The sequence below is a fragment of the Natrix helvetica genome (assembly GCF_964273705.1).
Source record: "Natrix helvetica genome assembly, chromosome: 4".
In the NCBI taxonomy this organism is placed as follows: Eukaryota; Metazoa; Chordata; class Lepidosauria; order Squamata; family Natricidae; genus Natrix; species Natrix helvetica.
Window position 1 is genome coordinate 1154745 of NC_138550.1, and position 26592 is coordinate 1181336.

Genomic DNA, 26592 nt, shown 5'->3' on the forward strand with positions numbered 1-26592 from the left:
AAGAGAAAAGAAGGGAGCAAAGGAAAGGAAGAATGGAGAAAAGAGAAGAGAAAGAGCAAAGGAGAGAAAGGAAGGATGAAGAGAAGGAAGGAGAAGAAAAGAAAAGAGAGCAAAGGAGAAAAAGGAAGGATGGAGAAGAGAAGAAGGGAGAAAAGAGGTAAAGAGAGCAAAGGAGAGCAAGGAAGAATGGAGAAGAGAAGAAGGAAGAAGTATGGAATGGAGGAGAGGAGAGGAGAAAAGTAGAATAGAATAGAACAGACTGTAATGGCATCATAGGGCTGGAAAGGGCCTTAAGAGATCTTCTATCTGGTCCAGCCCCAAGGAGAGAGGGGCAGGGGGGGGGGCTCCTGCTTCCAAAACATTGGAGGAGGAGGAGACCCATGTTAGGCAAAAATGAGAAGGAATCTGGTAGCATCCGAAGCAAATTCTAAGAAGTAGAATATTTCTAACAAGGGGGAGAGTCTAACAAGTAGAATATTATTCACACAGGGAGCAAACCTGTTGTACCTCAGAGTCTTCTGTGCCCCACCCCCATCTAGACCAATGTGCTCCCCCCAACCCCCAACTTCACACAAAGGATCCAATGCTTTTCCTCTAAAGTCGCGTCTGGATTCCACAGAAGACAAAAGGTCCCTGGAAAAAGATGAGCAGACTGACGTTTGAAGGGGGGGGACACAGGACGGACTGCAGGGTCCCTGGTGCTGCCTGAGCTTGGATGTTTTCTTGCAGACGTTACATTACCAAGCTAGGTAATATCTTCAGTGCTCATTATGATAAGGACAGCACTGATGATGTTGCCTAGTTGGGTCATGAAATGTCTGCAGGAAAAACCCCCACCAAGCTTAGAGAGCACCAAGGACCACACACTCCTCTTCCTCCTCCCCCCTTCTCCTCCTATCCTTTTCCTCCTCGTCTCCTCTTCCTCCCCCTCCCCCCTTTTCTTCCTCTTCTCTATCCACAAACCCATTCCTTTCTAGCACTGATGAAGTTCCCTAGGTAGGTCATGAAATGTCTGCAAGAAAAACACCAAGAAGCTCAGAGAGCACCAAGGACTGCACAGTTCTTTTCTTCCTCCTCCTCCCCACCAACCCCCCTACCTTCTAACACTGATGATGTTCTCTAGTTGGGTCAAGAAACGTCTGCAGGAAAACAGTCAAGCTGAGATGTAGCAACAGACCCACCATTCTTTTTTTCTTCCTCCTCCTCCTCCTCCTCCTCCTCCTCTCCCCATCCCCACCCTCTCTGCAAACCCTCCTCCCTTCCAGCACTGATGATGTTCCCTAGTTGGGTCATGAAACGTCTGAAAGAAAGTAGCCAAGCTCAGAGGAGCTCCTCATTTCAATCCTGAACTACAAATATTGCCCCTTCTTGGTAACTGATCATCTGCTTGTGATGCGTCTCCCGTGAAAGCTGCTTCTGCCTAACCAACAGCACCTTCGCAAAGGCTTCTGTCTCTGGGTGCAAAAGGGGCGGGTTGGAAAAGGTGCTCCGGGGACCGTTTGCTTTCAGGCTCCATCCTGCATTTCAGAGAGGGCCCTGCTCTCTGCCCCGTGCTCACAGACCATTTCTGCTTCCTTTCTTGGCCAAAACTGGCTGCAGCTGAGTCTGGAACAAATCTCGTGCCCCCTTTGTCTCTCCCCCCCCTCCTCCTGCCCCCCCTCCCCAGCCCAATATCCCCCCTGGTTCCTGTTAGAAGGTCTACTTACCCCAGCGTGACTTTTCAAGGCCATTCCGGCCTGGGGGGGGGGGGAGCCCTCAGCTGACTACACCAGCCAGCCCACCTCCTGACCCTGACGCCACACGCCCTGGAAAATGTTCAAGAAGCAGGTTTCAGTCAGGGGGGGCGGGGGGGGGACTGCCAATTTGGCCACATGTTCAGGGAAACCACTGCGCCATGCCAAAACCAACCAGGAAAGTCAGTGAAGGCTTCAGACGTCATATGTAAAGCTCAACTATTTTCTTTCCTTGGCGCAGAGGGTCAATTTTAAGGAAGAGGCTTAAAAACGGGCGGTCTGGAGGCCACGCGAGGCCTGGGGACCTTCCGGCCAGTCTCCAAGGGGTGCCAGCTAAGGCAGCTGAACGCTTCTTCCAGGAAGGGACCCCTGGGAAATCCTCAAAAGGCCAACAAAGGCCTGTGATACTTTGCCCCGACCTCTGATGATTTCCTGAAAGGATCCTCCCGATAGAATACAGGTAGTCCTCAACTTATGACTGCAATTGAGCCCAAAACTTATCTTCCTGAGTGAGGAAATTTGTTAAGTGTTTGCTCCATTTTACAACTTTCCTCTCTGTAGTTGTTAAGTGAATCACTTGCAGTTCTTAAACTACTAGCTCGGTTGTGAAGTGAGTCTGGCTTCCCCGTTGCTTGTCAGAAGGTCACGTGGCTCCAGGACAACCGTCATAAATGTGAGTCAGTTTTCAAGCATCCAAATGCAAATCCTGTCACCACCAGGGTGCTGCAATGGTCATAAGTGTGAAAAATGCTCCTGTCACTTGTTTCAGTGCCGTTGTCACTTTGAGTGGTCACTAAATGAATTGTTGCAAGTCGAAGATTACCTGTAGGTAGGAGGTGACCAGGCTGAACCTGAGGGTCAAAGGCATCATCACTCTCCCCGTCCCTGAGTCCCCGCAAGGGATCTAAATCCAACCCACTTGGTCGGCTTCCTTAATTCCCGCTCGTTTCCCTAGACCGTTAGTAGCTCAGGTTTTTGTAGAGAACTTAAGCTTGCAATAAATCCTTATTTGACCCTGCTGATTTCCCCCCGGCATTTTGACAGAGTATATGGAGTTCAGGGTTGAACGGTGAGGTCCTTGGTGCTCTCTGAGTTTGGTGGTTTTCCTGAAGGGGTTTCGTTCCCCAACTATCCTATTGTCCCCATTTCATTCATAGCTTCCATGTTTGTTCTTATACCTATTATCTTGTAAACGATGGACAAATCAAATAAATAAAAATAAAACATCATCAGTGCTGGAAAGGAGAGGGGTTTCCCGAGAGGAGGAGGGGGGCCTTGGTGGACTCTGAGCCTGCTGGTTTTCTTGAAGACATTTGATGCCCCAACTAGGGAACGTCATCAGTGCCAGCATAGTCATTAGCACTGATGCTGTTTGTTAGTAGGACAATGAGACGTCTGCTCAGAGGGCACCAAGGAACCCGCGTGCGACGCTTTCAGCTCTTTGCATGTCTGGAGAAAGACGGAACGTTCATCTAGTCAATTCCTCAGGAACTGACCTTTTCAATGTCTCCCGGCTATCGTGAGAGCTCGGAACATTTTCTGTCCTGCCCTGATTCATTCTGCTCTTTCTTCAAAAATTGCCCAGCATCTGATGTAATCCATCGTCTGGGAAAATAGCTGGATATAGAGTATCAGCATAACAAAAATATTTATCGATCACCCCTGTCCTGTTGGCTCATCATTTCAGAGAATTTCCTTATCTAAACAGAGAAAGAGAATGACCAAGGGTGGGGGGAAATGAATGGGAGCAGCGGCTTCTGACTTCCTGCTGGCTTCCCCAGTGAGTTTCCTCGTGAGAAAATCTCAGCTGGTCAAAGCAAAGCTGCCTTGGATTTTCGGCAGCCAAGAGAGGGGGCTTCAGCCCCAACTCTCTAACCTCCTCTGCACGAGTGGCAGAAAGGAGGCGAGGTAACAACACGGCAACGCACACTTTCTTATTTCAATGTGAGTCCTTCTGCTGCAGGATCTGGGTGGTGATTCAGGGCTTCGGTTCCTTCGGATAAAGGTCCTCCCTCTTCTTCTCAAGGCTTCTCTGAACTTTTATCCGAGACGTGGCGCCCAGAATGGGAGAGAAGGTTCAAGGCTGTGGATGTGTCTCCTTAAGGGAGAAGGGATCAGTCCAGTCCACAATTTGGAAACTGTGTTTTCGTTAATTTTGTCTGCGTAGAAGGAAGCCACGTAAAATCCTCATAGGGACCTTGGAGGTCTTCTAGTCCAACCCCCTGCTCAAGCATGGGACCCTATGCCATTCTGGCCAAAGGACTGTCCAGTCTTTTCTTAAAAACCACCGGTTGAGCACCCAAACCTCTGAAGGCCCCCTCCTCAATTGTTCTCACTGTCAGGACGTTTCTCCTTAGTTCTAGGTTGTTTCCCTTCTTGCTTAGTTTCCATCCGTTGCTTCTTGTCCTGCCTTCAGGTGCTTCAGAGGATAGGTTGACCCCCTGTTCTTTGGGGGCAGCCCCTCAAATATTGTAGGATGCTATCATGTCACCCCCTAGAACTTCTCCTCCTTAGACATACCCAATTCCTGCAATCCCCAAGGGGGGGAGGGAGGGAGGGAGGAAGGTAAGAGAGAAAGAAACAGACAGAGAGAAAGAGGGAGAGGCAAAGAGAAAAAGAGGGAGAGGGAGAAAGAGAAGAGGAAGGAAGGAAAGCAGTTCTTTTGATGTTTCGGCCTCCAAGAGGAGGCTAAGTAATGCATCCTCTTCATCCTCATCCCAAGCCAGGCCCCTGTTCAGCCTGCAATCCAGATCCTTTGCGCCAGGTCCCACTAGCCCAACCTCTGCTATCCTCCCTCCGGAGCCTGGACTCCGAGCAGAGAAGGTGGCCTCGGGCTCTGCCCAGGTTCACGGGGGCTGCCGGCCTTCTGTTTCCTTGGGATCTGCCCTGTGCCGTACGGAAGAGAGTCAACGTGGGAGAATGTAGCTCAGGGCTCAAAGAGGGGTCCTTGGGGGTCTCTGAGCTCCCCTCTTTTCTTGCAGGCGTTTCAGGACCCAACTAGGGAACATCATCAGAGATAGAAGGGAGGAGGAGGAGGAGGAGGAGGAGAGGGTGCGGGGGGGGGAGAAGGAAAAGAAGAAGAGGGAGGAGGGGGGGAGGAGGAGAAGGAAGAGGAGGAGAAGAAGGAAAAAGAAGGAGGAGGAGGAGAGAGGGAGGGGGAAAAGAAGAGGAGGATTGTGGGGGTTTTGGCGCTCTCTTTGAACCTGGCTTTTTTCTTGCAGACGTTTCATTACCCAACTAGGTAACATCATCAGTGCTATAGAGAAAGCTGCCCCCAAAAGGAACAAAAATGCAGAAAACCACCAGGCCCAAGACCCAATCCTGGGGTGCCCCCCTTGAAAACACTGTCCTCTCCAATGAGGACTAGCTCCTTGGAGGGTCAAAGAAAGCAGAAAGGCCCACATTTCGGGCTTCAGCTCCAGCCTCCGTCACGATTGGGCTTGGAAGGTGAAGAGAGTCACTTAGCAGCCCAGCAAACCCTGCCTGACGAGGCACTAAAAATGTCAGAAGTTTAACTTCTTATTTGTGTTGCCACTTCATTAATTTTTCATCCCCGGACATTCAGGGACTCCAAAACCCTACCAGCTCCGACACGAGGGCCCCGGGAGCCTCCCCCCAGCTCAGCAGCTGCAGGGGGCTCTGGAACGGCAGGGAGGGAGGTGGGGTGGGGGTGTCAGCCTGGCCCTAGGCCGAGAGTCTTTTCCTCCCTCTTTTCCTCCCTTCCTTCCTTTCCAAAGGCAGGTTTTATTTTGCCGTCTGCAACTCCGCCTGTGGCAGAGAGTGCCGGGGTCTCTGGGAGGCCCTTCAGCTGGGCGATTGAACTGATAAATTCACTGTATTACTTTACACAAATCAATACCCCAGCAGTTATCAGGGGTCGACGTGAGCAAAATTGGTTTCAGCCAATTTGTGAGCGTAATAAATGTCCATTTATCAAATCAATTCATTTTGTGGGGCTGCTGGACGGGATGCCGGTTGGGTCGGCGGAACCAGAACACCGTACAATCCTGAGGCCGGAAGGGGCCTGAGAGGTCCTCCAGTCCAACCCCCCTGCTCAAGCCAGGAGACCTCATTCCACCCCAGGCCAACGGATCTCCAGTCTGTTCTTGAAAACCTCTGCCAGTGGCTGTCAAGGGGCTAGTCCCTTCTGCCATCTCTCAGCCTCCCTCCTTGATCAGCAGAGCCGAAGCAACCGCCCTTCTCTGCTGCTTCATGGGGCTTCCCAGCCCCCTCGATTGGCTGCTGGAGGAGCTACAGGAAGGGGCTTTTCTGCAGAGGCCCCTGCTCTGTGGGATACCCTCCCCTCCGAGATTAGGCAGCCCCCCACCCACCCCTTGCTGGCCTTTCACAAGGTCTTAAAAACCGAGAAGAGGGAGGAGGGAAGGAAAGAGAGACAGAGAGAAAGGAAGGAAGGAAGGGAAAATGGAAGGAAGGAAGAAAAAAAGAAAGAGGGAGAGAGTAAAGGAAGAAGGAAGGAAGGAAGAGAAAGAGGGAAGGAAAGAGAAAGAGAGAAAAAGAAAGGAAAGAGAGAGAAAGGAAGAAAAAGACAGAAAGAAAGGAGGGGAAAGGAAGGGAAATGGAAGGAAGAAAAAAGAAAGAGGGAGAGAGTAAAGGAAGAAGGAAGGAAGGAAGAGAAAGAGGGAAGGAAAGAGAAAGAGAGAAGAAAGGAAAGAAAGAGAGAAAGGAAGAAAAAGAAAAAGAAAGAAAGAAGAAAGAAGGGGGGAAGGAAGGAAAGGGAAATGGAAGGAAGAAAAAAGGAAGAGAGAAAGAGTAAAGGAAGTAAAAGAGGAAAGAAGGAAGGAAGGAAGAGAAAGAAAGAAAGGGGGAAGGAAGGAAGAAGAAAAAAGAAAGAGGGAGAGAGTAAAGGAAGGAAAGGAGGAAGGGAGGGAGGAAGGCAGAGAAAGAAAGAAAGAAAGAAAGAGGAAGAGGGAGGAAGAATGGGCTCTGACCCCAGCCGGCCGCTGCTTCCCAAAGTCCCCAGGCAGGCAGGCCAACCCCAGTGGGAGGAAGAGCCACCAGCTCTGGCCAAGCGGGTGCCAGAGGGCAGCTGGTCCTTGCCCAAGAGCGAAGGGCGCCTGCTCCCCAGTAATTCAATCAAGAGAGCTTCCCGAAGGGAGGCAGCTGCTCCCTCCTGTGCCCAAGGCAGCCCCCTCCCCCACGTCAGAGGACCCCTCCCCATGAATCACGGCCTCTGAATTAGCTTCCCCAGCTGCCGGCCGGCACGGCTTCAGCCCCACCCGGGTGCCAAGCTGTGGGTGTACATGGGGGGACCCGCCTCCTCTCCCCCCCCAACCTCCCCCCCCCCAATCTCCAAAGGCCACTTGGAGGTCCCATTTTCCGGGATAGCCCTCCTCCCCTTTCCTAGCTGAGCCTTCCGAGGTTTCTGCCTCAGGGTGAAGGAAGAGGATGAGGCTTGCAGCACTTTGGGTGGGTCCTGTGTCTCTCGGACTTTACAGGCAGTCCCCGACTTACAACCGTTCACTTAGTGACCGTCCAAAGTTACAACGGCACTGAAAAAGTGACTTTCATGCTTAGGACCCTTGCAGCATCCCAGGGTCATGTGATCCAAATTCAGCCTCTTGGCAACGAGTTCATACTTATGACCATGGCTTCATTTACTAGGCTCCCCGAGAAAGAGCCGTAAGCGGAAATCCTTCTAGGCCGGGGAGTCCAGCCGGGGGTTTTAGCAACTGGACAGGGATGGAGCTCCTCTGCCTGGAAACTGTTCTGGCCGAGGCTTCCTGAGGCAGTGAAAAGCACACGCTTAGTCCCAAAACCCCTCTTTTTCTTTCAAAGGCTGTGAATTGTATTCATCCACAGCCCATAATGAGTCCCAAATAGTAGTAAAGAGTCCTACAGCAGGCTGCCAAAGTCTTTCGGGATAAGGCTGATAAGCACCCACCTTTTATCTTCCTTGAAATGCTGCCAGAGGCTTAATTGGCAATTGGCTTTGCAAGGCCACACGGAGCACAGAGTCCAAACGGAGCTTCAGAATTTAAACCAACCAGCATGAACCAAGTTGCTTCCTCTAAAAGCTCACCTGCCTTTGCTCCTCCTTTATGTCCTATGGGAGGGGCCAATCACCTCCAAGCCTTCCTCCCGAGTTGTCCCTTCTCTCTTAACTGTTCTTGCCTCCTGGCAGCTCTGTGCATGTGTGCACTGGGAACAGGCTCCCCCTGTTCCTCTGCCTCGCTGATCTCCGACTGGAGGCTCCGGAGGCAGCACGTAACTCCCAGATGGCCCTGGCCCCCTCTCTGCCTCCGACACAGAGCCCTCGTCAGAGCCTTCCCCAGCCTCCAGGACCGGCCCATGCTCCTCCCCAACCTCCTCACTGTCCGACTCTGCTGCCAGCTCCACAGGCCGCCAGTGGACCACAACAGAACCAGGGTTTGTCTCCTGGGACCTAGTGGGCAGAGACACCCTCCCAAGCTGGCATTCACAGAACATAGAACAACAGGGTTGGAAGGGACCTTGGAGGTCTTCTAGTTCAGGGCTCCCTAACCCCACAACCGGGCTGCGGCCTGTTTGAAATCAGGCTGTGGAAGAAATGGGCAAAGACGCACACGTTAAAGTTCCACTCGTGTGAGCGGAGGGCGCTTGCACTCAGGTGTGAAGCTCCATTTGCGCGAATGGAGCTTCATGCGCTAGCACTAATGCCTGCCACTCACACGCCCCCCCCCCTGCCCCAGTTCACCTCTCTGCTCAAGTTGGAGACCCTACAGCAACACAGACCAATGGCTGCTCAATTCTTTCACGAAAACCTCCAGTGATGGAGACCCCACAACGTCTGGAGGGAAACCATTCCCCTCCAAACTTCCCCTTAGTTCTAGTTCTTTCTCCCATTGATCAGTTTCCACCCTTTGCTTCTTATCCTGCTCTTTCATCTTATCCCTCCCTCCAATCCCTCCATCCAAACAACACCCATAGGAACAGTCTTTGGCTTAATGAGTCGGATTCCCCATCTCACCGGCTCCGACGGTGGCGATGGCGCTCTCCTGGCCAATGATGTGTTCTCGGAGTCGCTGCTCGAGGGGAAACCGCCGGCGTTCCTCGATTTCTCTCCGGCGCTTCTCTTCCTGGAACTGTGGGAAGGGCAGGAAAAGAGATGCTGGTGACATCCTAGTCTCCCTTTCGCAGCCCTGCCCAGCCTGGCTGGGGGGAGAAGTGGCTGGATCGGAGAGACAGAGAAACTCCCGGCCATCTTGGAGGAAGCTGCAGGGCAGCCCCCCCCCCCCCCCCCCCAATCTTCCCTGTCATAGAAGAGGGGTGGAAAACCAGCTCGGCTTCCCTCTAGGAAAAAGGCTCAAGAGTCTCAGGGCTTTGGGGAGAAGACGGCAGACACAGGACACAATCCAGAGCGGAAGGCAGATTGACGTGCCAGGACACGGATCAGATCATTTACATCAGGGGTCCCCGACCCGTGCCGTGGTCTGTTAGGAACCGGACCACACAAGCCGCGGGTGGGAACGCAAAGCTTCGTCTGCACATGTGCAGGAACCAGGTTCTGTGTGTGAAACCATTCCCTCCCCCCCCCCCCCCCCAGGTCTTTAGAAAAATGGCCTTCCATGAAACCGGTTCCTGGTGCCAGGATGGTTGGAGACCGCTGATTTACGTCATTTGTATGATGGCATAATATGAGTAGTCCTTAAGTTATGACTGCAATGGAGCCTGCTCCTTATGGGCGTTAAGTTGAAATGGTTGTAAAACGGGTGTGTGACCAATCTGATCTTATGGAATTTTTGTTTTTTTACAATGGTAATTAAAGTGAATCATCAGACTTGTAAGTGCGAGTGATTAAGCAAACACGGTGGTCGTAAGTGTGAACCCCTTTCTTTGCTACAGTTTTAGGGTTAACGCGGGCCTTGTGGCAGAGTGCTTCAGTCATGGGACCGAGGGGAGACCTGGCCCAAAATGCAAGTTCAGTTCCCCTTTTCAGGTAGGTGATAACTTTTATGACTTTTTTTTGCAGCGATCATTAAGCGAATCACTGTGGCTGCACTCGGTCATTAAGTGAACATGGCCGTTGTAAGTGCAAATCCACTGCTTGCTGAAAGCCAGACGTGGCTTCAGGGTTAATGCAGAGGGCCTGAGGGGCGATCACGTGATTGCAGGGGGATGAGATTCAGGGAGACCATAACTTTGAACTGTCGCTAAGTGAGCAGTCGTAAGTTGAGGACTACCTATAATCAGCTCAAGGTCTCAGCGAGGACAATTAACCAGTGGAAGAGAAGTTGCCTTCAGAGGCTGCGGGTGCTTCGTCCCTGGAGGTTTTGAAGAAGAGACTGGATTGCCATCTGTCAGAAATGATGTAGGGTCTCCTGCCTGAGCAGGGGGTTGGACTAGAAGACCTCCAAGGTCCCTTCCAGCTCTACACTGATTCTTCTTCCCCTTTGCCGAGGTCTCAAGGCCAGCTGCAGGGGTTCAGGGATGTGGCACATCAGGCTCGCAAGGAGACCCCCACAGCAGAATGGCCCCTGGGCCTTAGGGGGAGGCTTCAAGCAGCCCTCCACGTTCCGTTCTTAATCTCCATTTGCAAAGTGCAGGGACCCCGTTCAGGCTAATTTTTCCTCCGGCTTTAAGCCATTTCTACCAAAGCATTAGCTGTGCTCTTTCAGGGATGCTTTTTCCCCAATTTCGGCAGGATGCATAATTTATGCATAGCTGGGAGAGAGAAATTTTATTTTGATTACCGATATTGAACTCATTTGTACTGCATGCCACGTTTCGCTTCTCCTTTTAATATAAAAGCGTATAAATATCACAGATATAAACCAAAACATCCACTCGTGGACGAGAGGTAGATAAACACCCGTAAGAAACTGTGGACTTCTGGAAGCAGATCGCCAAAGGCCAGTGTGTCATTGTGACTGCAGTGACACAACATTCGTCTGCAGCAAACACCAAACCACAAAACCCGTGTTAGTAGCCTTCCCTACCCTGGTGGCGCCTTTTCGTCCAGCTGGCCAAGAATCCTGGCATTGGCAGGCCCGAAGTTTAAGCTTCGTGTGCCCAATCCAGCAACGCCTAGGCCTCCCACAGCTTTCCGACTCTCCAAAACAAACGGGAGGGGAAAAAAAATCTATTCACACCAAAATCGCTGCACCAAAGTCCTTCCAAAGGATTTGTGGTAGGCAGAGGGGCTTCATCCTTGGCCAGGAAATGTACCGTCTTCCATGGGGGATAATTGCACTATTCAAAAACGGCCACAGCAGACATGGCCTTTGATTTACAGTTGGCTGAATGATCTGACCTAACAAGGGAGTTTGTCCTTTCCAATTTCCTATGGCTGCACTGTTGTTTCTGGCAGACGTTTCATGACCCAACTAGGGAATATCATCAGTGCTAGAGAAGAATGGGGTCTGTGGAGAAGAGGAGGAGGAGGACTTGGTGCTCTCTGAGCTTGGTCTCTTCTTGCAGACCTTTCATGACCCAACTAGGGAACATTACCAGTGCTAGAAGGGAGGAGGAGGAGGAGGACTGTGGGGTCCTTGGTGCTCTCTGAGCTTGGCGGTTTTCTGGCAGACGTTTCATGACCCAACTAAGGAACATTATCAGTGCTAAAAGGGAGGAGGAGGAGGAAGAGGAGAATGAGAAGGAGGAAGACTGTGGGGACCTTGGTGCTCTCTGAGCTTTTCTGGTAGACATTTCATGACCAAACTAGGGAACCTCATCAGTGCTGGAAGGGAGGACATTCAACCCTGAGCTACAAATATTCTCTTCCATCAATACCTTCCCACTGATTTAATCAGCATTCTCCGTTTCCACCATAAAAAATGCTTCTTCAGCCTCAAAACTGATTGTGGGACAGGGAGGTTTTTCCTGTGATGGGAACGACTGTGACAGGAGGTTTTTTAAAAAATAAAAACAAAAAAAAGCAAAAGCCACCAAACCAATTTTGGGCCACCGCCTTCCGTCGAAGTGGAAGGACCCCCCCCCCCCCCCCAATCCACCCTGATGTTTCAATATGGAGCAATAACTTCCTGGCTGATCCCAAAGGATCCTCCTCGCAGGGCGGAATCCTGGAGCACGGAGCCTGTCGCTTCCCCCCAGCCCCCTCGGCCTCTGCATATATCACCGGCCTCCAAGTCCTCTCCCCACCGGCCTATACATCCATGTCTCTCTGAATATATGGGCCAATTCTTTTCTCTCTTGCTTTTTTATGCTTGGGGAAAAACAACAACAACAACAACACCCCATAACGCATTTTGAAGTCAGCTTGCCGGATATATTATCCCAGATGATTGACAGGCGGATTCCGTCAGAGAACGGCCAACATTTCAAATCAGCTTTTCTTTCTTTCTCTCATATAACAAATTCAAGGGCTTTATGCTGAAGCCGACAAAACGGGTGTTTATTGCACATTGGGATTCTTTACAGCAGCCGGGTCCAAACTTGGGAACTGGTGGACTTCCAGAATGAATTCTGGGAGTTGAAGTCCACAAGTCTTAACGTTCCCAAGTTTGGACCCCCCCTGCTTTAGAGCAAAGGTCTCCAACCTTGGGAACTTAAAGCCTGGCAGACTTCAACTCCCAGAATTCGCCAGGCTGACTGGGGAATTCTGGGAGTTGAAGTCCTCCAGGCTTCAAGAGGCCAAGGCTGCAGATTTCTGCTTGAGAGAACGGGTGGCTGCCGTGGCAGGGAGCAGGACAGATGTGTAAGGACAGACCCTCCTCAACAAACAGGCTTGGAAGCAGGCTATTACACCTATTGGAGTGAGGGTGCAGGTAGTCCTCGACTTACAACAGTTCACTTAGTGACCGCTGGAAGTTACAGCGCCCCTGGAAAGACCTATACCTGTACGCTTCTCACACTTAAAGACCGTTGCAGCATCCCCACAGTCATGTGATCAAAATTGGGACACCTGTCAACTGATTCGTATTCATGACGGTCGCGTGATTTGCTTTACGTGACCTTCTAACAAGCAAAGTCAATGGGGGACTTTGTGACTAAGTTAACAACTGCATTGATTCACCTAGCAACCGTAAAATGGGGCATAACTCAGTTTTGGGCTCGATTATGGTCATAGGTGGAGGACTACCTGTAACATGATTGTTAAGTGAAGCCCCTGAGGACAAGAAGCAATGAATGGAAACTAACCAAGGACAGAAGCAACCTGGAATTAAGGAGAAACTTCCTAACAGAGAGGACAATTAGCCAGTGGAACAGCTTCCCACCAGAGGTTGCAGGCGTTCCATCCCTGGAGGCTTTTAAGAAGAGATTAGACAACCGTTTGTCTGAAATGGTACAGGGTCTCCTGCTTGAGCAGGGGGTGGACTACAGGACCTCCAAGGTCCCTTCCAACCCTACTATTCTGTTTTTCCAGGAGAGACTTCCATGCTGAGGGAGGGGCTGCCCCAGAAAAAGCTCCACCCATAACCTGACCTTTATTTTGTGCAGGTGGGCACAAAGTTGTCAGAAACTGTGGGTGTTCCATCCCTGTTCTATTTTTAAGACAGCCATTTGTCTGAAATGGTATAGGGTTGGACTAGAAGACCTCCAAGGTCCCTTCCAACTCTGAGATTCTGTTCTGTCCCATTACAAGTAAGAAGGGAGCCCTTCCCAAAACAAACAAACTCCTGTTGCTTTGTCCCTGGGGTGCGAAGACAATGCGGGGATGGGACGTGCCTCTGCTTTGAGTAGCAGCCCCAGTGCATCCTCCAGCGGGCATGAGAGTGGCCCATAAGTCCTCAAAGGTTGGGAAGGGGCAGGAGGAACAAGCTCTCCTGAGCGAACGGCCACATCGACCTCGGCATCCCCCCACCCCACCCCAAGCGGTGAATTCGTCACCAGAGAAGCCAGGAAGAGTTGAAAGATTTTATGTGCTGCGCAAAATCGCATTTCCTTCAGCGGTTCCCATCTATCCATAAATCACAGCCTCTCTCTCTCTCTCTCTCTCTCTCTCTCTCTCTCTCTCTCTGTCTCTCTCCCTCCATTCACGGTTGAAGGGTCTGTAGACATAAAAACTCTCTTCCAACCATCTTTTAAGTAATGAAGAGCTTTGACTTTCAGGAGAAGATCCCGGGGACTCATCAGACTTAGCAAGATGTTGTTTCTCTCCTCCTCCTCCTCGTCTTCTTCTCCTCCTCCTCCTTCTCGAAGGGATAGAAGGATGCCAACTCCCCACGTTTCATTTGCCCACATTAAAATGGGGACGGCTTTAGCCTGTCCTCCTTTGCCCCCTCCCCAAAACCGATGGCGTCTGGATTTTGCAGTCAACATGGATTTTGTGACAGCGAGGAAAGCAACTGAAATCATGTTCCCCAGCAGGCAGAGATGGTGCCAATTCCAAAATAAGACATTATTCTAGAAATACGGAAACATGGTCCATCAAGTCTGCACTTTGAGGTTTTCTCTTTAATTTATTATTTTAAAAATTATTAATTTTTTATTTCTTAAGTTTTGTCAAAGGGTGGATCTGTGTTTATCCCAACCCATGTTTAAGCTCTGATGGCTGGCACCCACTGCCTCTGCCAGAAGTTGGTTCCAAGCTTCCAGGACTCTTTCCTGAGTTTATTTATTTTTTGTTTTATTTATTTCATCAAGCATGTATTAGATAACATATATACCATATTTTTTAGATTATAAGACCCACCTAAATTTAGAAGAAGAAACAAGAACAAAAAAAGTTTTTGGGCCTCTGTGTGCCTCATTTTCAGCCCTTTTCCAGACCTTTTTCTACCCATTTCCAAGGCTTTTTCAACCTGTTTTGGGGGCTTTTTTAGCACATTTTGAGGCTTTTTTCAGCCCATTTTCTAGGCTTTTTTCAGTCTGTTTTATCAGCCTTTCTTGGCCCATTTTTAAGGCTTTTTTCGGTCCATTTTTTGGCTTCTCTTGGTCCGTTTTTGAAGGGTTTTTCGGTCTGTTTTTTTGGGGGAAAAACAGGTAAAAAAAGCCTCGAAAACAGGCCAAGAAAAGCCTCCAAAATGGGCCAAAAAAAAAAGCCCCCAAAACAGGCTGTGCGGAGGCCAAACAATGGCCAGCAGGTGGGCGGGACTTCAGAAACATTCAACCTATAAGATGCACAGACATTTTCACCCCCTTTTGGGAGACAAAAAGGTGCATCTTATAGTCCGAGAAATACAAAATCATGTAAGTATAGACATGATTTTGGATACGTGAAATGGAGACGAATACAAGGGGACATTAGGACAGGGACGGAAGGCACCCTGGTGCGCTTATGCCTGCCCCCTTGCAGACCTCTTAGGAACGGGGTGAGGTTGACAGTCTAAGGTTAAAATTATGGCAGTTTGGGGAAGAAACCTCAGAGTCAGGTAGAGCATTCCAGGCATTGACCGCTCTGTTGCAAAAGTTGTATTTGTTAGAACTCATCCTTTCCAGCCTGGCTTTTGAACGTGCCTTCCGTCACTTGGAGGGGATGCTGCTGTGTCCTTGGTTTTTGCTTCACATTGAAAATGCCGCCTTCTAGAGCCCTACTCTCACCCTGGATACGTAGATCCAAAGGTCTCATGGGGGTCGGGGGCCGTTCTCCGAGACTTGTGGGTTGCTTTCTAAGCGTTTGGTTAGCAGGCGAGGTAACGTCATCAGCAGAGCGTAGGGGGTGTCATTGCGGCGTTCTTCTGCTGATAAGGGCTTTGTCAGCCTGCCGCCATCTTTCCTTTTGGGTCTTTGGCCTGCCACACTTTCTGTTGTGGGAAAATGGGAGGGGGGATTGTATGGCGTTAGATGATATGCAGCCATAACAACATTCTTTCTAGAAAGCCAAGGTCATCCTTTGTCTCTGCACCTGACCAGAACTGAATGGGTGGAAGCTACCAGCGTGGCAGTGGGAGATGGGACCATGGGATGGACTGGTAGGTGTTAGGGCAGGATCTTGAACTTTCAACTGGGTGGGGAAAACCTTGAAGCTTTCAGATTCGGGTTTCCCCAGATGTGGCAACATGGCTCTCTTCATAAATGGGAACTTTTGAGGAATCCTTTGCCTCGGACTCTGATTCACTTTCGGATGCTATTTGGAACCCTGACAGGCTTCAGGCGTGGGCATGCCAAGTGAGGTGATGGGTCAATCTGGGAGTCTTGTGATGGGTCTTGCGATCAGGAGGTTACACCAGGTCAGGATCATTAAAGGTTTCAATCGGCTTCCCCATTTTCTCTTCTGTCTTCCAGGCTGGGTGCAGTCCGCTCCGGCAATCTCTCCTGATACGTTTTGCTCCTCCAACTTTGCGCTGTTTTCATTGCCCGTCTCTGGATTTGCTCCATCTTACCAATATTTCTTTTAAGTGAGGTCTCCAGAACTGGTTTTTTGACCAGAGAGACCAAGAACCAGGGCGGGACTAGTCATATCTGTAACAGCTGGAAGGCCTTCGGACCCAGGTCTTTCGTAGAGGGTCAACACAAAGGAAGCCCAGGAGGCTCCATTTGGGCTACCAGCATGAAATATGTGGGTCCTTCTCAGTCACCTCAAAGGTTGCCACAAATTAGTAAAAAATAACTGAGTGAGAAAGACACCAGACCTGTGTGTGTGTGTGTGTGTGTGTGTGTGTGTGTGTGTGTGTGTGTAATGCAGAGAACAGCCTAAAGTCCTGAATCCACTTCCCAAAAGGCTAATACAGAATGGACTTGTATCACCTGCCTCCTTCCCAACCCAGAGCTCACTTAACAGCTGCCTCGCTTAGCAACACAAACGTTGGCCTCAATTGTGGTTGTAAGTCCAGGACTAACCTGTTTATCTATTTGATCTCATTATCCACCATTTAGACCAGGGGTGTCCAAACTGGGGAACTTTTAAGACTTGTGGACTTCAACTCCCAGAATTCCCCAGCCAGAGTTGAAGTCCACAAGTCTTAAAGTTCCCAAGTTTGGACACCTCTGATTTAGAGTATAATTTACATTTCATTTTTTCCCTTGTTGCGTATTACAGGTAGTCCTCGACTTACAACCGTTCATTTAGTGACCGTTCAAAGTTACAACAGCACTGAAAAATGTGACTTATGACCATTCTTCACACTTACGACCGTTGCAGCATCCCCGTGGACTATGTGATCAAAATTCAGGCGCTTGGCAACTGGTTCATGCTTATGACGGTTGCAGTGTCCCGGGGCTCATGTGATCCCGTTTTGCGACCTTCCGACAAGCGAAGTCAATTGGGAAGGCAGATTCACTTCACAACCGGGTTACTAACTTAACAACTGCAGTGATTCACTTAACAACCGGGCCAAGAAAGGTTGCAAAATGTGGCAAAATTCACTTAACAAATGTCTCAGTTAGCAACATATATTTTGGTCTCAATTGTGGTCATAAGTCGAGGACTACCTGCATCTATCTTGGTTTGACATATGAATTCTCAAATCTGTACCTCTGACCACATTTTACAATTTACCTAACATTTTTGGGTGCCTTCAAGCCTGTGTTTGAAACATGGCATCATCGTTTACACACACAAATAGTTGCTTATATGCTACAGCCGGTCATATAAATGTAATAAGTAAAAATAAATAAAACACACATGCATTTATGTCTTGGAGCAACCTGCCTCTACTGTCACCGCAAGCATTCCTTGTAAATTTATCCATACACTTAACAACGGGCGCATTTTTAACCTACTCGCTGCTCAATAGTGAGTTATTTCTAAGCATCCCATCCCACAGGCAGGCCTTTCATCACAGGCAGATACCGCGATGGAAATGTTTTTTAAGTGGTCATTCTTATTGACTTAACATAAAGGTAATGTAAGCGTATAAATACCACAATCAATCAATTTCTCTCTCTCTTATTGCATTGAGCAACCAGCTTTACTCTCTGATACTTCGGCACAAAGTATTCCGTTGGATCCACTCTATCGCATGTTTTCTTTAAGAAACATATTAAGAAACTGTCTTTCTTGGTACGCTACTCAAGAACAAACCTCTGGCCTGTTACCCTCCCTGGCCAGCATACAGTCACACTGCTTTTCCCACGTTTTTACCTCTTCTGCTCCTTCGATCAGGATTCTGCCATCCGCATACCCAGGCCCAATTAAACCGCTGACCCTCTTGCATGCTTTGCATTCACTCGTACTTCTACAACCGCCAAAGATCATTCTGAATTGTACGTCCAACCTCTAGAGAATTGATATATGCCCTCTAATTTGGGGTTCAAATAATTAACGGAAATATTTCCCTGAGCTAGAGAGAGAGAGAGAAGCCCGCAGGAAACGAATCTCCCAATCCTCACCTTGGTGGCTGAATTTTTCAAAAGTTTCATGACTTCTCCCTCGCGGGCGTAATCCACAGGCGTGTGCCCCATTTCATTTCTCTGCAGGGGGTTGGCGCCTGGAAAGGAAGAAACGCAACTCAACATCTGGGAGGGGACTTCCAAGACCCTCTGCTTATGGACCCTGAAGGTTCTGCCCCCGCCCCTCCTTCATCTCTGGGATGAGCAAGGCTTGAAAGAGGGAAGGACGGTGGGTCACGTATGAAGGCCAGAGGAGACAGCGTCCAAAGGATGGAGCAGGGTCTCTGCAGCTCTGTAGAAGAGGGAATGAGAACGATGTGCCTCCAGAAGCTGGAGGTTTCTAAGAACAGCAATTTTAAGGATTTGTCTGGAATGGTGTAGGGCCATTATAGCATGCGTATGGCACGTCTGCCCAAAGTGGCACGCAGAGCCATGTCTCCTGGCATGCGAGCCACCCCACCCCACCCCAGCTCTACCATGCATGCACGCTTGCCTCCCGCCGGCCAACGGATTGTGGGGTCTCTGCCACGCATGCCCCCAGGATGCTGCAGGAAGGCCTACTAGGCCCAACATGGGGTGCAGGGGGAGGGGTTGTGCACGCATGCACGGGGGGAGCGAAGGGGGGGTTGCGTGGGCATGGGGGAGTGTAGGTGGGTTGCACAGGGGCCAGGGGCGTGGTCACGCGCATTGCCTTACAATGTGCTTTCAACACGCAACGACAAAAAGGTTTGCCCTCCCTGGTCCAGTGTCTCCTGCTTGAGCAAGGGCTGGACTAGAAGCCCCCCGAGGTCCCTTCCAACTCGGTTATTGTTAAGGCCCATTCCCCCCAGGAAGGAGGAGGGGGAAGGGAGAGTTTTCCTCCATCACAATCCAGAAAGGTACAGAGACCAGCAACAGGTTCCTTGGGGAGGGCCACGTTTTTGCATCAAGATGGGACGCACATCGCAGCCCTTCTCTGAAAGGAGTCCCTGCCTGCTTCTCCCCTGAGACCCCGACACAAGAGGGCCAAACTAGCCCTTTCCAAGGTCCTCCTGTCTGTATTTGCTTACGGAATGAAAAAGGCCTTCTATAAACTTCCCACGCAGAGTCATTCCGGCCCTCGTCGCCTCCCGTAAAGACCATCCAAACAGGTGACCTTATCTATGGCCTCCCAGGGCAGGCCGCTCAATAACCTTTTCAAGAAGGCACAAAATGAAGCTCCTTTGTGAGGAGACAATGGCCGGGGTCTCCAAGGAAGAGGAGAAAAGTTTTTCTTTTGGGGGGGGGGTGTCCCTGGGGGCAGCCAGCCTGGAGGCTCCCTTTGCCTCGTCTTCGGAGAACATCAGGACTTCGTCCTGCCGTCAATCTATTAATAATGGCTCACCAATATTGGTCTAATTCCCCTGTTAATGGCTCTGACGACTTGACTAATTGCTGCAATAATTGATAGACCCACCAGAGTCTGCCGGTCGATCCCTACCTCCTCCGATACCCACGGCAATAAAATATTATGCTTTCATAAATAACTCGGTGGCAGGACACTTGCTGGCCGTCCTAAGAGGCGTGGCCTGACCCCAGACCCCTTCTGTAGCGGGGGGGCAGTTGCCCTCCCCACTCCTCCAAGCAGCAAGTGCCTCTCCTGGATTTAGCCAGGCCCACGCCTGCCGAGGGGGCTCCAACCTTTGGGAATCCGAGCAGGAGGTCATTTGTCACCTCCCACTAGCTGTCGTCGGTCGAGAATCAACACCTGGGCAACGCCCGGGGGCCCTGCGGGGCGCTGGGACACCCCCTCCCCAAATCTCGGCCGGTAGGAGTGGGCCCTGACTTATAATATTTGATAAATAGCAGGCTGGCTCACCCCCAGCGTCAGTGCAGCACGACAGAGCCCGAGCAGCTGCCGAAGGTCACTCATTGGGGAAATATGTTTCCGTCGGAGGTATTGGAAAAAAGTTTAAGTGGAGCGACAGCTCTCAATTTTTCAAATTTTATTAACTCCATCCTCTTCATCATTTGTCTTGGATTCCTCCAGATTCCGGATCGCTGTCAATAGAGGGGCTTGGGGAAGTGGTTGTGCAAGGGGGGGGGGAGAACCTGCTGGGAAGAGGCCTGAGTTAGTTAATAACTCCAGGGCGAGGGGTGAGTGCCAAGCGGGAAGGAGACGGAAAAGCCCACCAGTGGGTGGGGGGGGGGGGCGGGAGTCGTCTTCACTGGTGTTTGGCGGTCAAACTACTAAGCAAACATACACATGTGGGTGTGTATGTGTGTATAGAGGACATAGAAGTGTAATAAAGCAACATTGAATGCAGCCTCTCCAGAACACCCATTCTGACTTCAGTGGCAAAGAATGAATGAATGACAGAGTTGGAAGGGACCTTGGAGGTCTTCTAGTCCAACCCCTTGCTCAAGCAGGAAACCCTACACCACTTCAGACAAATGGATATCCAACATCTTCTTAAAGACCTCCACTGTTGGAGCATTCGCAACTTCTGGAGGCAACTTCTGTACCCCTGGTGGATTGTCCGAAAGAAAACAGAGAAGACGGATGGAAAAAATGTCTGGGGTCCATGTTTTCTATGCAGCATTTCCCACTTTACGCACATTTTACTGCCTGTACCCCGCCCGTTTCCAACATGCCAATGAAATGATCCTTTCCCTCAAAATCTTTGTTTCTTGGAATACGTAGCTCAAAAGCCTCATAAAACAAGTTCTAGTCCTGCCATAGGCATGAAAGCCAGCAGGGTGATTTAGGCCCAGTCCCTCTCTTTCAGGCCTCCCACCTCACAGGGCTGTTGTGGTAAAAATAGGTGAAGGAAGGAGTACTTTGCTGCCTTGAGTTATTTAAACAAATAATAAATATGGAATAGATAGATAGATAGATAGACAGACAGACAGTAGACAGATAATAGATATATTTGTTGTTAGTTGAGAAGTCATGTCCGACCCATTGCAACCCCATGGACCACGTTCCTCCAGGCCTTCCTATCCTCTACCATCCTCCGGAGTTCATTTAAACTCACGCCAACTGCCTTGGGTGACTCCACCCAGCCACCTCCTTCTCTGCCATCCCCTTCTTCTTCTTCTTTTGCCCTCCATCGTTCCCAGCCTGAGGCTCTTCTCCAGGGAGTCCTTCTTCCTTCTCATTTGATGGCCAAAGTCTTTGAGTTTCCTCTTCAGGATCCGGCCTTCTAAAGAGCAGTCAGGGTTGATCTCCTCTAGGGCTGACCGGTTGGATGGCCTTGCAGTCCAAGGGACTCAATGCAGGAGTCTTCTTCTCCAGCACCAGGGTTCAAAGGCCTCCATTCTTTGGCCCTCAGCCTTCCTTAAGGTCCAACATTTGCAACCATCCATTGCAACTGGGAATAACCACAGCCTTGACTAGACGCACTTTTGTTGGCAGGGGGATGTCTCTGCTTTTTAGTCTGCTGTCTAGATTTGCCATCGCTTTCCTCCCCAGGAGCAATAGATATATAGTAGATAGATAATAGATAATAGTTAGATAGAGATAGATAGATAGATGCTGGTAGATAGATAGATAGATAAAAAGATAGAAATATAGGTAGGTAAGTAGGTAGGTAGGTAGATAGATATAGATATATATAGAGATAGATAGATAATTAGATAGAGATGGATGGAGATAGATAGACAGACAGATAGTAGATGGATGGATATAAACGTGCAGAATTATTCAAGACCGAGGGTTGTCTGAGGTAGGGATCAGATGCTGAACTTTCCCATTTCAGGACCTTAAAAGGCAACCGCACCTCCCTCTGTGCTCATGAAAGAAATGAAATGTCTTTGAGATATAAAAGCAATCAAGGCGGGAGAGAAATCTCACAAAATACACAAACAAACAAAGAAATAACTCTGAAGGCAAGAGTTGCATTCATCAAGTTCCAAAGGGCCACAACCTCGCACTCCCTTCCAGCAGCAACTCACAAGTGCGGGGCGAGCCTGCATGCCCACACTGACCCACGCAGGAAGGTGTGAGGTGTCAGCTGGGCTGTGTGCCGGGAGGAAGAGAGGTGCTGGGAGCGAGAGGAGGAGGAGGAGGAGGAGATGGGTGTGTGTGTGTCATCAGCCGTCATCCCTGACAAGGCCCGACATCCTTATTGCTCTACATGGCTAGTTAAAGTAATAGGAAGAGACTCCTGTCCTCCAGAGCCCGTCTGTGATTGAATTAACATGATCGCCCTTCTTTCCGGTAAAATAAACGCACTTCCAATGGGGGGGGGGGCTGCACGGACACTTCAAAGGCAGGTGGGGCCTTGGAGAGCAGAGGAAGGGAGAGAGGGAGGGGTGTGTGGAAGAACCCCTCCGCTCTGCTTGCCAGGGTTCCCTCACTTTGGAGCCCACCACAAGGGGCTCCGATTGAGAGGAGGGGCGGAAGCGTCGCCTCGGGTAGCCGCGGGTGCCTGCTCTCCAAAGGAGCGACGTCTCGACCACCCCACCCACCACACAAAGACCAGGCTCTTGGTCTTCTCTCGTCCGCTGTTGGGCTAAGCGAGAGGGCAGAGCCTTGGAAGCTCTGGATGGACCTGTGGGCTCCTTGGTGGAGCTGGGTGGTTTTTCTTGCAGACGTTTCATGACCCTGCTAGGGAACAGCATTGTGCTAGGAGTGAGGGGGGTTGATCTAGATGGAGAAAGGGAGGAGGGGGGGAGGAGGGGAGGACTGTGGGCTCCTTGGTGCTCTCTGAGCTGGGAGGTTTTTCTGGCAAACGTTTCATGACCTCACTAGGGAAGCTCATCAATGCAAGAACAGAGTGGAGCGTGTGTGTGTGAGAGAGGGGGGGGGGAGAGCAGATCCCAGGTGTGCTTCCCAGGGATCCATCCACACTTTCCCTCTGTTGTGGGGAGAGCAGAGAAACCAACCAGGTGTCTATTTTTTAAAAAACCTTTCTTCATTTTATGATAAACCACTCAGAGCCGTGATGGGGAAGCCATGGCACAGGTGGCACAGGGAGCCCTCAGCTGATTCTCGGCTTTCCGGAGGGCCGGGGGAGGCCGTTTCTCCCCCCCAGACTTCAGAAAAGCCTCCGGGGGGTGAAAGTCCCCTCCCCGTGCAAGGGTCGCTCACGCATGTGCAGGGGGGGGTGGGCAGGCGCACGCACAGCTTGGGCACCCTTTTAGAGAAAGGTTAGCCACCACTTACTCCCGAGAGCCTTGCCAAGCGCTATGGAGGGATAGAGAAGGCTGGGGGAGCCCCTCAGTCACCCTGCACCCAGGGGCCGTAGGGGGCTATTCAAGCAGAGGCACTCCATTTACAACACGCTCAAAATGACAACAGCACTGAAAGGCCGTAAAATGGGCCCACTTAACAGCAGGAATTCTAGCCTCCATTGTGGTCGTAAGTCGAGGACTACCTGTGGTGGGCGACACTGTGAATTAGACCCAGAAGCCAAGTGGCAACCAAGGCAGCCGACTCCTGCCGCCAAGCATGCCTGCGCATACGCGCATTGCTCCCCTGACGGTGCCACTTCACGCCATTGAACGGCTGGTACGCGGCTGTTATCGGTACAAAACCCACCTGCCCAGGGGGGGGGGGCCTTCAGAAAGGCTGAGGTGTGGGGAAACTATTCTTTTTTTAACAAAAAAAGTTTTTTATTTCTCAATTACAAAGCTAACCATTCCATCTTTCCTTCTGCCGCGTGTCGTCTGGGCACAAACACCTCTTTTGCCACAACTTTCACATTCATATGAACATTATTTCCCTACGTTTAGTATTATAATATATTGAGCATTTAAAAACATTATAAAACTCTCCATTTTTCTTCTTAATATCTTCTAGTAAGGATGTCATATCAACATTAAACATCATTATTCTCCTTATATACATACTAACCGTTTTATATCTCTATCTAAGTGTATTATCTACTTATTTTTTTAGTTTTCTTCATTTCCAAACTCCCTTTCTCTCTCTCCAACCATTAGTAAAATACTTCCCAAATCCTATACTATTCAGTTTGCTCTTTCTCTTTAATTCAGGGGTGTCCAAACCTGGGAACTTTAAGACGTGTGGACTTCAACTCCCAGAATTCCCCAGCCATTCTGGGAGTCGAAGTCCACACGTCTTAAAGTTCCCAAGTTTGGACACCCCTGAATTAATTGCTAATGTTAATCTGTTGATTTCTGCCCATTCTAATATTTTCCTTATCACCTTCTCATCCATGGGGATCTCTACCCTTTTCCAACGTTGTGCCAATGCAATTCTAGCTGCATGGGGGGGAAACTATTCTTAAAAGCTTCGACACGGGCATAAACCGGTGGCCAGCCAGGCACGGGTGGAGCTGCCCGTGTCAGCATGCCCAAGCTGATTGGCTTTTACATCCTGGTCTCATCGGAGTTTAATGGCCGATCTGGGGCTCCGGCCTTGGAGCTGGTGGCCTTCGCAGGCAGGCGAGGTCGATACAGCCAGCCTGCAAAATATTGAGCTTTGGCACCGGCAGAGACGATTGAGCTATTTAATCATCTTTTGCAAAATTTACAGTGTGACCGAAGGAATCAATACGGAATTTATCACATTCTCTGGCAAATGTTGAGAGCGGGAGGAGAGTGAATTCGGGGCACGACGTGGGGAAGGTGGGCTGTCCTCAGCTGCAGCCCCTTCGTGAAGGAGCTTTGTGGGGGTGACCCCTGCATCTTCTGGGACTCCTGCTGGAGATTCTCCAAGGGGCATGGGGGATGTCCTGCTCCCGGCCCAAATCTTAAGAGACCAGCCCTCTGAATTCATGGTGCGCGAACATTGAAAGCTGGGTCCGTGCGCTGGGTTAAGCCAGAAATGAAACAAAATACCTTATAATGGAGCACAATGTAGATGGACTTAGCCTGCACCTGCATAAACCAGGATTAAACCGATAGAAGGGAATTATTTGTAGCTTGGGGTTGGACTGTGGAGTCCTTGATGCTCTCTGAGCAGGGTTGATTTCTTAGAAATCTTTCATGACCCTATTAGGTAACATCATCAGTCTTACATGGGAGACAGGTGTGTGGAGCGGAGGAGGAGGATTGTGGGGTCCCTGACGCTCTCTGAGCTTGATGGTTTTTTGCAGACGTTTCATGACCCAACTAGGGAACATCATCAGTGCTAGGAGAGAATAGGGTTTGTGGAGTAGAGGTGGGGGAGGATGACTGTGGGGTCATTTACTGTGTTATACCTCATTTTATAACCTTTTTAGTTACTGTTGTTAAGTGACACTGGCTTCCCCCATTGCTATCCCCCCCCCCCCAAAAAAAACTCCTAGTCTTCCCATCATGGATCGTTCCATCTTGTCAATGCAGTTCTACGTTTTTTTAAAAAATTAATCTTAAATAATTGGGTTTTTAATCTTTCATTACATTCATTAAATCGAACACCTCCCGGAGGCCAGTTAAGAAGTGGGATATATAAATACGTCAACTCAAAGGAGGCTCTCCGTGTGTGGCCGTCTTTTGTAGCGGGTGTCCTTCTTTGGGGCCCCCTTTGTGTCCTTCTATTCGGCCACGACTAAGTCAACAGCCTCCCTCCCCCCAAACAGACTTAGATGCAAGTGGGGGTCCTGGCTACCAACTGAGGCACAGGATGGCCACTTGTTCTGACCGAGGCTTCCCGAGAGCCTGAAGCCAACTCCTGGTCCCCACCAAAAAAAAACCCCACTCTTTTTTTAATATGCTGTGAATTCTGCTCCTCCACCTCCAGCAAAGTCTTTCGAGGGAGGATTTACGGTCACAGACCTTCTCTGGCTTGGAGAGCTGACAGGCCGAGATCTGCAGAACGTGGCCAGGAGTCTCACAAACCAATGAAGCGAACTGATTGTCTCCTGCAAACTCCACTCCCCTTTTGCTCCTCTTTTATTCCCTCTGGGAGGTTCCATTCATCATCTACCTGTGGCCTTACTCCCAGGTTGACCCCTGTTCCTTAGCTGTTCCCTTCGTCTGGCAACTCTGCGCATGTGCACACTGGGAACAGGCTCTGGCCCCCTCTCTGCCCCGACACAGAGCCCTCCTCTGAGCCCTTCCCCAGACTCCAGGACTGGCCCATCTTCCTCACTGTCCGAGTCTGCCACCAGTTCCACTGGTGGGCCACACCACCACTCCACCATTCCTGAAGCCAGGAATTGGGGCTGAAAATAGCAAGCTGCCCACAGAAGGGACCCCCAAGAAATCTCTGGGGCTTCTGGATCCTCTTAGGGCTCCTAGGCAGAAGCTCTCACGGCCCCATCACCAAAGGTCCGGTGGCTTTGAAGGAAACCAGGGCAGCCCTCATTCCTAATATCGTAGGAAGTCCTCCGCTTACGACCAAATTTCCGTTGCTAAGCAAGACAGTGGTTAGGTGAGTTTTGCCCCATTTTACCACCGTTGTTAAGTGCACAGCTACAGGTAATATGAATCGGGCTTCCCCACTGACTTTGCTTGTCAGAAGGTCGCAAAAGGGGTCCCATGACCAGGGACACTGCGGCCGTCATAAATATGAGTCAGTTGCCAACGACCAAGCCCACATGACCATGGGGATGCTGCAACGGTCGGAAGTGTGAAACAAGGCGTAAGTCACTTTTTTCAATGCCGTTGTAACTTCAAACAGTCACTAAATGGACTGTTGTAAGAGGATTACTTACATTAAATATAAGTGCTACTTATTGTAATTAAATAGTATATTGTATGGTATTACTATTGTATGATACTGTACTATATTTCACTGTATTATATTATAACCTCAGCATTTGGCACTTAAAAGATG

The 26592-nt window shown here is 50.0% G+C and overlaps 1 protein-coding gene across 2 annotated transcripts in view; it reads right to left on the minus strand.

Moving 5' to 3' along the window:
- CLPB (ClpB family mitochondrial disaggregase) overlaps positions 1–26592 on the minus strand; it is a 69337-nt gene that overhangs the window by 17222 nt on the left and 25523 nt on the right. For both annotated transcript variants that reach the window (XM_081951756.1, XM_081951755.1), the window contains 2 exons: positions 17904–18001; positions 8701–8815 (listed from right to left, as the gene is read on the minus strand). In XM_081951756.1, the coding sequence (XP_081807882.1) occupies positions 8701–8815; positions 17904–18001 (213 nt within the window). The remainder of the gene's footprint in view (positions 1–8700; positions 8816–17903; positions 18002–26592) is intronic.